We start from the raw sequence: 13161 nt of genomic DNA, 5'->3' as shown, positions 1-13161 counted from the left end.
TTGGACTTCCATATGCAAATATTTATGGTTTAATTGGCATGTTTCTAATTTGGTTCATGAACACATACACAAACAGAATTTTCTATTATGATAGGTTATTTTAAGAAACTGTGGTCGGTAATTCATTGTTTAGTTTACACAAACTGATACTTATAACAGAGGATCAAGTTATTTTTGAAGTATGTTGGTCATTCGTTAATATGTTTATGAAAGTTATAACAAAAAAACGCATGCCACCTAAAATCTCAACTTTTCAATAGAAGTTTAAGATTCATCCAGGTACTGAGTATTTTAGAGTATCATGACCAAGTATCTAAGTATTAAAAATTTCATATCTTTTGACATCCCTAATATCTGACTTTCTTAATGTAAACGGGTTATGTATATAAAAGAATTCTGACTCACATCTGTATTATCTGATTTCCCTACCTATCTGTTTATACGATAAAATTACATACTTATTCACCTTTCCATAAATTATTAAGTGGCTTGTATGATATATCTACAAAATAACAAGAGTATAATATCTGGACACTTTAGTGGGTCCTCCTGTACATCCATTCATATCTGTCAGTTGACTTTCAATGACAGCTTAATAATCTTACTTTTGATTAGAACTAGATTAGACGAGATTTTCCTGCTTTAATGGTTTTACACCAGTCATTATGAAGCCCTATAAAGCTTGCTGTTTGGAGTGAGCCAAGGCTCTCTATTGAGGACTGTACCTATAATTGTTAACTTAGGTTTATTTTTTATACGACTGCAACAAATATTTTTGGGTCATATAATGGATGATGTCGTCTGTGTCGTCTTCCAAAAACACATTTAGTTTCCAGACAATCACTTCAGTTTACATAGATGGATCTATTTGGAATTTAAGAAGAAGGTTCAATACCACAAAGGGAAGGCTGGGAACTAGGGGCCCAAAAGGGCTCAATAACAAGCATTTTTCTAATTTCAGGATAATAACTTGTGTATAAGTATTTCAATTGCTCAGAAATTACTCATGGAAATTGTACTACAAGGTTCCATACTACAAAGGAAAGGCTAGGATTGAGTGTGGGGTTAATTGCTCCAAGGGGTATTCAAAAAGTAAGGGGGTTTCAAATTTTGAAAGATTTCAAGTAGAATCTTTATTTGCACAGTATTGCACAATAGATTTGTAAGATCTTTGACATTCATTTTGTGTCAGAAACCTATACTATGCGAAAAATTTGATCACAATCCAAATTCAAAGGGTATCAAAATTTTAATATTGTGTCCAAATTTGCCCCAACTGTTCAGGATTCAACATCTGCAGTCGTATCAGGCTGCACTCAGCGAACCAATTTATTACACATTGCGACTTGGCTATATAGTTGTCTCATTGGCAACATACCACATCTTATTTCGATTAAGTATATGGTCACATGCGATGAGATCAACACCTAATGATAAGGTAACCAATAGAGTGAAACTAATACAAGAATGCTGGTAATTCAATTTATTAGGAGGCAAACGCAAGGATAAAAATGGTAACATATAATGAGATGACTAATCTCATATATTTTGATATCAATATCTTGAAATTCGGCTTATTATACTTGTTAAAAATTGTATGTACTAGTAAACAGATTGCAAAATAAAAATCATATATTTTAAAACCCATGACTGGTAGAGAATACCTAGAGGTTGTTAGAATCTATCATGTTTGGGTTATTAGAATTCTATTTCGTTTGGGTTGTTAGAATTCTGTCTCGTTTGAATCTGTCCAGTTGAGGTTGTTAGAATCTATCATGTTTGGGTTATTAGAAATCTATTTCGTTTGGGTTGTTAGAATTCTGTCTCGTTTGAATCTGTCCAGTTGAGGTTGTTAGAATCTATCATGTTTGGGTTATTAGAAATCTATTTCGTTTGGGTTGTTAGAATTCTGTCTTGTTTGAATCTGTCCAGTTGAGGTTGTTAGAATCTATCATGTTTGGGTTATTAGAAATCTATTTCGTTTGGGTTGTTAGAATTCTGTATTGTTTGAATCTGTCCAGTTGAGGTTGTTAGAATCTATCATTTTTTCTCATCACTTGGCGTCCGTCGTCGTCGTCTGTCGTTAGCTTTTACAAAAATCTTCTCCTCTGAAACTACTGGACCAAATTAAAACAAACTTGGCCACAATCATTATTGGGGTATCTAGTTTAAAAAATATGTCCGTTGACCCCGCCAACCAACCAAGATGGCCGCCATGACTAAAAAAAAGAACATAGGGGTAAAAAGCAGTTTTTGGCTTATAACTAAAAAAAAAAAATCGGACAACCCTTTGTTGGGTTGCTGCCCCTGAATTGGTAATTTTAAGGAAATTTTGCTGTTTGTGGTAATTATCTTGAATATAATTAAAGATAAAGATAAATTGCAATAGCAATAATGTTCAGCAAAGTAAGATTTACAAATAAGTCAACATGACCGAAATGCTCAATTGATCCCCTAAGGAGTTGTTGTCCTTAATATTAAATTTTTAACAATTTTCATAATTTTTTTTAATTTTTACTTACATTTTCCACTGAAACTACTGGGACAAGTTCATTATAGATAGAAATAATTGTAAGCAGCAAGAATGTCCAGTAAAGTAAGATGTACAAACTCATCACAATCACCAAAACACAATTTTGTCATGCGTCCATCTGCTTCCTTTGTTTAATATTCACACATAGACCAAGGTGAGCGACACAGGCTCTTTAGAGCCTTTAGTTTTAAAACATTTTGATAAGGTAAGTGGGTATTGATACAATACTAGTTTGCTTGACAACTGTCATTATCACTAAAAAATCAGAGACAAGGTGGACCTTTAATTACAATGACACACCTCCGAAACTGCCAATCAAATTAACCACATTACCTATCAACCTCAGTCTTACATAATTATACAGACTACTCAATATACATCTAATTCTTAATACACAAGAATTTGACCTCATAATTGAAAACACAAATGTGTATATTAGATGTTTGATGTTTATAAGGATGATGGATTTATTTATTGCCAATTACTTTTGATCTACATTACATAAAGTGATTCTGTAAATTGTATCTGATAACAGTTTCACATTTTAATATTTTAAATATTTTAGTTATAACAAACTATTGCTTATTACTTTATTTTCCATCAATCATTATAATTTTAGTCATTTGAATTTTTATAAGAAGTGAATATATATTTTTGCAATCAAGAAAGAATCCACATTTCAATAAATTAAGCTTTTAATTGGTGTACGTTGAAAAAGTACATTTTCAATGCCCTGTGTTGAAAAAGACGTTAAAAATTGATCTATAGGCACTCTACAACTTTTAATCTTCAATGTCATATAACCTCTGTTTCAACTTACAAAATGCCCCGAAACAACATTCTTAGATAATTTTTGTTGACACTCTAAAGTTTTTAGCTGTTGGTCTAGATCTATGTCTTACGAGGATAGTTGGTAAATAAACTCATCATAGATAATAGGACTAAATTTTGTATATACGCCAGACGCGCGTTTCGTCTACAAAAGACTCATCATTTACGCTCGAATCCAAAAAAGTTAAAAAGGACAAATAACATTTGCTAGAAGAATTTTTTGATTTGCAATTTTTTTTTTAAACAAGTCCAGAACAGGCAACATGATTTCGATAAGATATAAACTGCAGTTTAAATAAAATTGTGCAAATTAAGAGACCCATATCATTTATTTTGAGCTCATTTTATCCTCATTCTGGAAAAGCAAGTTCCTTCTAAAGACCTGTTGTTAATGCAATTTTCAGCAATAGTGCATTATAAATGTTCATTTTCCCCACCATACCTTAATATGAAATAATTCAAACTACTCTTCTAATCTTTCCATGGGTGATTTCCATCACGTTGATTGATTTTGCCTTTTGATTACAGACTTTCTGCTTTGAATTTTCCTCAGGGTTAGGTATTTTTGTTGTTTTACTATCTACTTTTTCAGTTCTTATATGATTGCATGTACCTTTGACCTGTGTGGAATATCTATTACTTATCATTACTTTTTAGCCATGTTAAAACAACTTCTTTATTGGTTGTTTTCGAGTCATTGAAATGAGTATGGGTACACTGAGATACTGTAATTTGAAAAAAATCAAACCCTGGTGTTTGTCTAGAGTAGTACAAGATTTCTCCATATCACATTATTAAACTGTATATATCCAGATATTTTGACATCATGTATTGCTGCGAAAAGTTCAAAAGACATTAATCAAGAAATTAATCTTTTTGAAATCGAACATTTTATGAAAAAAATTGATGTTTGAAATTGAATTTTGCAGGTGAAAACTTGTTGGCATAATTGTATATAAACCTCTAAATTTAATCAAAGGAAAGACATTTATTCTATAAGCCTGAGTTTTCCAAAATATGATATTCATGAGTTCAGCATTCTTCTTAAGCAACGGTATCTGAAGAGAACAGAACAATTGGACAATACTATATTATCTTATCTTTCTTTGTTTTCTGTTGTCCCAACGTGGTAGCCTAGACAATTGAGTATATACCAACTGAAAATTTTATGCAAAATTCAGCATATTCAAGACCCCTCATTCAATGTATAAATATACCTAATTTCGAGAGAGAGATGTTGTTAAGTTTTATTAATTACAAAACACTATTCACAAGTGTATGCCACTATGGTATTGAATTATTCTTCATTCCTTCCCTAGCCATCTTCAACATTGATGACAGTTGTAAGCTGATGTATATCATGTAGGCTTGCATTATAACGCCTGTTACGTCATAAACCAACAGGATCACGAGGTTAACGATAATCAGTTGGTTGATAACTAAAAACTTACAAACATGGCAGTAGCATTTATGGAATATTTTGAAAAAAACTTATATGTCCTACGCTTAAAAATGGTTCAACTGTAAGATTTCAGCAAATTTCTATTTAAGCAAGTTGTTGTGTCTTATTACGCTGCAAGCTCTTAAAAAAATATTAATTCCATCTTAAAGGTGGTATGTGAGTTTAAAATAGAAATGATAGAATTCGTTCATACTTTGCAAAAACGCAGTATCTATTGATATACAAATGTATGTTGAAAAATATAATAAAAATGATAGGTCACCGCGCATTTTCTCAAGCTACAGGACGTGACAAAATGACACATTTTGTATGGATTATACCGGAAAAAACACCATTTTTAAAATAAAAATATAGGAAAATTCCATGTAGATTCCTTCAGAAAATGCACTGCTTTAGATTTACCTCCCCTTGAAATGCCATAATAAAAAAAAAATTAATCACCTTTGTTTCTCTTTTTTTACATTCAAGTTGGAGGAAGACACCCATACCCCCTTAAATTGAAGTTGGAATCCTTACACACAAAAAAATTCCACATAATTGTAAGAAAGTACGACATCGGACTGAGGTCGACACTATATAATTTTCAAGGTATATAAAGGTATATAGTACATCGTGTTCAACAGTTATAAATCGATTGAGGAAAATAACAAATTTGGCTTACAAACCAAAACTGAGGGAAACATACCAACTATAAGAGGAAAATAAAAGAACAACAATAATGAAATCCTATTCTTTATTTAAAGCTTAACGTAATTATTCAGAGTCACTAGTGCATTTTAAACTGTTTTGCCCCGGTGAACGAAATTATTGTATCGTCATAATTTAAGTAAGGGTACATCTGCTATTCCTTAAATCATAACTTATCAACGTATTTCATTTGAGTTAAATATAGAGCAGGATCCAACCATTCCGAATCAACCGATTTGTGATGGGGTTCGCTTTGTATTGCTAAGTGTTTGGCCTTCTATGTTTGGTTTTACACTGCTTGGTCTTTTCATCATTTTTTTTTTGTAATGGAGCTGCTAATTAGTCTTCGACTTGGGTTTTGGAATCTCTATTATTTTAGATTCTCAAAAGACATTTTAACACAAATAGGTCATTTGAATAAAGTTTACACAAAACACTCTACTTCGCATTTAACCGATGTAGGTGACCGGATTGTTTTATATGCAGTCCTCTCATAGACATGTAAACCAAATTAGACAAATTATTTTGACTCAGAGTCAAACAAGATTTACTCTTAAAAAGAAACGTTGCATGCATATAACAGAATTACATAGATGGTGTAGTGTGTGTGATAGGAATGATGACAACTGAATAATTTTAGACACTTTATTTTGACATTTGAGTTGGGAAAAAAACAGAAATAATGTATTCCTTTTTTGCGTCATAGACACTGTATAAGCATAATATATAAATATAAATACATTGTATACTTTTGTTTTAAACGAGATAAATATTTTAAAAGATATATATATATATATATACAACTCGTCTAAACATCAACCCAACAATGTTAGATCTGTAAATTTGCTTTCGCAAATTTTTGGTTCTTCCCTCGCCGGGATTCGAACCCATGCTACTGTGATATCGTGACACCAAATCGCCTGCACTGCAGCCGTCCCGCTAGACCACACGACCACCTGGGCTCTCAATAAAAGAGCTTTCGGTGGCCATATGTTACCTTTCCACGTCAGTTTTAATCTAGCGGCGTACTACAGTACATGATATATAAGGCATGAAGATGTTATTTTTACAGATCAGCTAAATATAATTGCTATATATACTAATAACAATAAACGAATTTTAAATAAAAAAAAATATACCGGAAGTGTTAAATCTGATTTATAAGATAACACAGCAGCTACTGCAAGAGTTCTGACGTTGATACGATGGTGCATTGTAGTTGTAGGATGACTGTTGAGTCGTTGGTTGGTTGTATGTTATGGATGGTTGTTGGTTATAGGTGATTGCTGGTCGTTGGTTTTGTGTTGGTTGTTGATGGTAATATGTCACAGCTTGATGATAATAAGCTGCAGTTTGTGGCCTGTTTTGCACATATGACGGCTCTTCATCTTCTTCGTCTTCTAAAAAAAACTTCATTGGTTCAATGTAATTCCGATTTAACCAAGCAATATTGTAAAACATTATCTTCTTAACTGCCACTCTTTTCTCACCAACTATGACCGACTCTGATGCCGCAAACGTCATTGTTTCTGCATTTATGTTGTAGAACTCATTGTCCCGACCTGCATTTGATCGTACGTCCTCATCGTGAAATAAACACTGTCCTGTCAGTGCCACAGGGTTTAATTTTGCACACAGAAGTAATAATAAAACCTTTTCCTCAGCACCAAGATCGAAAAAATTATTATAGTTAATTAGTCTCATAATATTTGGTTCCTGTAAACTAAGAACAGTACACATGCAGTTCAAATAATACATCAATCTTGCTAGAGGGTTTTCCGGGACTCCAACCGTTGTTGAAGTATTTTCAACACCAACTCTATTCCGATTCAGTACCAGTGCCATATTAGATGGTTATGTTTTAACGTTCAGTTTCACAATGTCTAATTCTTCAAATTTTAAAATTGAAACAGGAAGTTTGCCTAGTGGGGTGTACAACTTCTAAGTAATCTTCCATAGAGTTTTGGAAATATGCCAGTTTAATATATCAAACATGTCAAATTTTATCTTTTATTGTTTATCAAATTGCGTTTAAAATACTCTAGACCTTATTTAAAAATATATATCATATTCATTTAAATCAAATTAAAATAGTGTAAATTTCCAAAGATAATTTGTCTAGGTATAACTATTATATTTTGCCTTCTAAAATTTTAAATTCGAGTAAACAGGATATTTAAAACCAAACAACCTTATTTAAATAGTAATAAGTTGATATTGCTATTTGTTATGTTTTTTATTTAACTTTTTATTTATTTATCATAAGTAACAGTTTTGACTTGGTTGATCCTATTATTTTGATAACACGTGTGTTTGTTCGAATTTCGTTATCGGATCCACTACTAGAGACAAAAACATACATACGCGAAATTGTATAACCAAAAAGTTGTTATTCCATCTTTGTGGTTTCAATTGTCTTTGTTCGTTGTTTCTAAACCTACCATATAAAAAGTAAAATCACAAAAACATCGAACGCAGAGGAAAATTCAAAACGGAAAATCTCTAATCAAATGGCAAATGATAAATAGATTATAACAACCCTTTTCAATATTGGCCATGGTATCCTCCCGAGACTCCCATATCGGCCTCCAATGGCTTCTTTAACGAATCATCTTTTTAAAAATTACATCTCGAGTGTAAATAAAAATAAGATTTTATTAACGAATTATGTAATCGTAAAACTTAAACTCTGGCGCAAATGATGCTATGTATTTTGAAAACTACTGGCACAAACGATGCTAGGTATTTTGAAAACTACTGGCACAAACGATGCTAGGTATTTTGAAAACTACTGGCACAAACCAAAACAGTTTTAGCACAAAAGCATCCAAAATGTCATCAATAAATACATTATTATTAGTTTTACATTTGTCGCCTTTACGGAACATAATTCTCCTTCAACACGAGTAAGTAAAACTTCGCAGTTAAGAACAGCGGCGAAAGATACCAGAGGGACATTCAAAGTTATAGATAGAAAATAAACTGTTCATGTTTTACATATTTGTTTTTCGTTATCTTTTTTATGTCCATAAATTAGGCCATTAGTTTTCTCGTGTGAATTGTTTTATATTTGTCTATTTGGGCCTTTTATATCTGACAATATGCAATTCGCTTTGATCATTGTGGGAAGCCGTACGGTGACCTATAGTTTTTAATGTCTGTGTCATTTGGGGTCTTGTGGACAGTTGTCATATTGGCAATCATACCACAACTTCTTTGTGACATTGACTTGGAAAAAGAAATAACATAGAAACGATCCATATGGTCATGTTATTACAGGGAACTCATTATCGTGCAAACCTAGATAATAAAATGATCATCAATTCGAACGGTAAAATATGTTGTTATTAAAGACGCTCTTTTATTCTACTGTAAATTATAATGTATACACGAGAAACATTTATAATCTTATTTCAACTAGTGTATGGAAATTACATAATTTGAATATCACGTTTTTTTAAATAATTTGAAATGTCAAAAAGGGACAATAATACGTCCAATTTTAACATGCATTTAAACTTCAAGAACTCGATAAGAATATGTGTAATCGTAAAAGCCGAAGAACTAAGCATTCGCTAATGTGGAAATGAAATGGCGTAAATACCGCAAATAAGTTCCTAAGAATGAAATAATACATCCAATGCCTTACGCTCCACAGATACAAATTCAAGATCATTAGCACAAGGTCATCCTCTGACCATTCAAAAGTCACTTCCTAAGTAACCTATTCTACCCTTAAACCGTCGTTCTATTTGGGCTTTATTGGAAAGGCTCTACAAAAAAATATAGAATACTGACATTTTTTTGTCTTGTTACTGACTATATCAGCAAGAACATCTGATATTCGAGCTGATAAATTCGTAATCAAAAACAAAAATGCAAAAGTCAATATCGATTTAACCATGCCATACTGCGAAATATTATATTTTTTACTGCCACATTTTTCTTCTCTTCTATGACTGACGCTGATGCTGCAAATGTCAATGTTTCTGTATTTATGTTGAAAAACACATGTGTCACGTCATCGAACGTCCTCATTATGAAAATGATTCTGCCTTTTTGTGCCACATATGACTTAATTTTGCACATAGAAGTAATAGCAAAACATTTTCCTCGTCACCGAGTTCGAAAACAATACTACAGTCTCATAATATTTGAAGGTTGCAATAGGGGTTACCGTCATGACAAAAACTGTAAAACAATTTGACAAATATGGTTAACGGTAATTTTTGGTGCATGATGATTAAATTTCTTTGATGACGATAAAAGGAATCGACTGATTTTAATTGATCAATGACATTTATTTTTTTCCAAAAATAACGGTAACAGATATTTATTTTTGACCTCAGAGAAATCACAATAAAATTTTATGTGACGCTTACGGTAGTCATTTATGACTGTTTGACTCTTGGCGGCAAAAGTTCATTCTTTTACTCATATTTGGTTCGTGTAAACTGAGAACATACAGTCACATACAGTTCAAATAGTTGATGGAATTCAGCTGTTGTATTTTTTTCTATACCGACTCTTTTTCGATTCGACACCATGCAGTGCCAGGTTGTGTTTTCGAAAGTTTGATTTCACTATATCATCACATTGTAATATTAAAACAGGAAGTTGGTTTTACTCATTAAAGTGTACAACTTCCAAGTAATCTTCGATACCTTCTTTTGGGACTTTGCCAATTCAATCCCGTCAAAATATTTCATTTCTAATTTATTATATTGCATTTAAAATACCTCAGATTTTATCTGTCAAATTATTTTAAATTATTTTAAATCAAATTGAAATACAAGTAATTTAAATTTTAACTGTTATATATTTTTTTCTTTTTTAATTTTGAACTCAGTGAAACAGGAAGCATAAAACATACTACTTTATATTTGTTTGCTCAAGAATTTCGTCAATTGTTAGGTAACTGATCAAGATTCTGAATCATTGACTGTGTTAATCCTATTAGTATTATTTCAGTGCGTACCTGTTTTTGCTATAAGTTCATTGGATCGAGACAACAACGCACGTTTGAAGCTTCAAAATTAAGAGGTTATTCCATGTTGTTTTAAACGGCTTTCCTAACATAAAGGAGCTCATAATATAAAATTATAAACTTTCAGCCAATCGAAAATCTCCAGAAATAACCATGGCAACTACATGAATATTTTTAAGAGTAGATCTATCTAGGATATAGAACAACTACAAACATATTTATGACTTTCGAACAGCGGTATACTACTGTTGCCTTTATTTATACCAAGATAAACATTTGACGCCGTTAACCGCTGACTATTCAGCATAATAGTTAAAAAGATACGCCAGTGTGGATTTCATTTATTGGCCATTAATTCTAACTTGGGTATTTTATACGTTGTAATAACTTATTCTTAATATAAAAGTTAGAAAAGTATTCTCCTTTCTCATTATTCTGTCTATATAATTATTTTGCAGTGTCCTGCGTTTTTGATCGTTCCTTTCATTATAAATTATAACTTCTCTATAGAATACTACAGGAGCAACACGAAGTATGAGATCGAGACGTGTCATTCGCTTTCTTCCATGACAGAGATCCCTTGTGTTTGTGACCTCTGCTATTTCCCTTGGTGCTTTCTATAAAATCTTTTCTATCGCTATGCTGAACCGGGGAAGAAGTCGTCCTTACAATTGATGCGTCAATAGTAGTTGCCGGTTTTCGATGTTCATTAAGATGAGAATATAATGCATGAAAGTATTCCATAGGTTTATGATAAAATTTCTTTATCCAACTTTCTTTATAGAACATTATTTGTATTACCTTGATCTGAAGTTCACCTATTTCAATGTATTTGATTGGCTCTACGATTGTCTTAACAGCAAGCAACGAAAAGAACTTCACATGTTCATCATCACACAAAGCCTCGTTCTCGATAATACATTTATCTCGCATAACGTCTACTGAAAATAATCCACATAACATGAAGAGCGTTCTTTTTTCACCGTCGGTCAAATTGTAATAACTTCTGTAAGATCTAAGTTTCTGAATGTTGTATTCTATAAAGTCTAAATCTAATACTGAGCAAACACAGTCAAAATAATGCATTAACTGCGCAGTACAATTTTCCGGAATGGCACTGGAATCAGGTTCTGATCCAACTTTATTCGGACGAAATATTATAGGCATTTTTTGAATAATAATTTGAAATATTCCCTTATAATTGAAATCCCGTCAGTACAATTGTCCTTTGAATTCCACGAAACCAACATTTCCAATGTATTTTTTTACATCTATCTGAACATTTTGTTAAGTTGTTATTCTAAAACATTAAAACTCATAAATAATCAACTTTAAAACGTGAAATGTTAACAATTCTTCATATGAATGATTCCACAAGTTCCACTTCTTCAAGTTCGATTATTGATAAATGATTATAATGTATTCTTGATATTTACATTATTTAACTGAAATACACGGTTATTTTTTAAAAGTAATGAAATTAATACTATTGTGATAAGCCTTTTTTGTGTAACAAGATAGATACAATGAATGATCATTATTAAATTTAATAATAACACTTTAACATGCAGTCGTATGGATCAATGAGTGCCACCGTCAACATGTGAAATTTATCATATGCTTTACATATCGTTAAATAGCTGTTGTGTATTGTTTTTGGTATATGTAGTAGGCTTCATATAATATTCGTTGAAAATCAAACATACAAAGGTTGAAAGAAAAACACAAAATAGTAATTAGTTTCAAAATATTATGATGGAATAATGTGTTGTAAGCTATAAATCATATTCACTTACGTACCAGTATTGCCTATACTAAACGAAGATCAAAAAGGGGCATCGTTTAATATGTAATCAATATTTTACATATTTACGGATGAGATTTACAAATACAAATAGTGGATACACTGCAGATGTACTGTTTTATGAATGTTATTGCATTTTATTTGTACTGTATTTCTGTCATGTCACATATGTTGTCATTTTAGCGGTATATTTAACATTGCAATAAAAGCGCGAGGTTTGGCTAGCCACAACACCAGGTTCAATCCACATTGTTTTCTTAAAATGTTCTATACCAAGTCAGAAAATGGCAGTTCTTATCTAATAGTTCGTTTCTATGTATGTTGCATTGTCGTTTGTTTTTTGTTGTACTTAAGTGTTTCTGTCGTTTCGTTGTTTTCCTCTTAGAGTTGATGTGTTTCCTCGGTGGTTTTAGTTTGTTTGCTCTCAATCAGTTTAGGAGTTTTAAACAGCGGTATATTACTGTAGCCTTTATTTCTAAAAGGTGATATTTTCCAAAGTATTAAATTTTTCAACTTTTTATGAAATGCTGTCATCTTGATAAATTATCTATGAATACCCTGCTGATGTCCTTAATAGGGGCATCCTTTCCAAGTTATTCAATATTTCAGTTCTTTATTGATAAGTGGCATCTGTCAAAAGTCGCATTCTTCCCAAGGTAGTCAATAGTTCAGATGTTTTGATTGGTGTCATTGTAAAAAGTAAAATAACAATTACACCGAGCTTCAAAGAAAATCAAAAACAGAAAGTCCGTATTCAAATGGCAAAAACAAATCTAAAACACATCAAACGAATGGATAACAACTGTCATACTTCTTATGTATATAACGGTGGATTTAGTTAAATTGAAAACGATGTG

At 31.8% G+C, this 13161-nt stretch overlaps 2 protein-coding genes across 2 annotated transcripts; both read right to left on the bottom strand.

Moving 5' to 3' along the window:
• Positions 1-6597: 6597 nt before the first annotated feature.
• LOC134705128 (uncharacterized) lies at positions 6598-7438 on the bottom strand. Its single transcript, XM_063563885.1, has one exon. It carries the CDS (start codon positions 7356-7358, stop codon positions 6672-6674), a length of 687 nt encoding a protein of 228 aa, XP_063419955.1. The 5' UTR covers positions 7359-7438; the 3' UTR covers positions 6598-6671.
• Positions 7439-10721: 3283 nt separating this feature from the next.
• LOC134705127 (uncharacterized) lies at positions 10722-11950 on the bottom strand. The gene has a single exon (XM_063563884.1). The coding sequence runs from the start codon at positions 11665-11667 to the stop codon at positions 11005-11007; it is 663 nt and encodes a 220-aa protein (XP_063419954.1). The 5' UTR covers positions 11668-11950; the 3' UTR covers positions 10722-11004.
• Between the last annotated feature and the right edge of the window lie 1211 nt (positions 11951-13161).

The sequence above is a fragment of the Mytilus trossulus genome, chromosome 2 (assembly GCF_036588685.1).
Source record: "Mytilus trossulus isolate FHL-02 chromosome 2, PNRI_Mtr1.1.1.hap1, whole genome shotgun sequence".
Classification (NCBI taxonomy): domain Eukaryota; kingdom Metazoa; phylum Mollusca; class Bivalvia; order Mytilida; family Mytilidae; genus Mytilus; species Mytilus trossulus.
The sequence above is the reverse complement of the archived record's forward strand: the minus strand, read 5'-3'. Positions and strand labels throughout refer to the sequence as shown.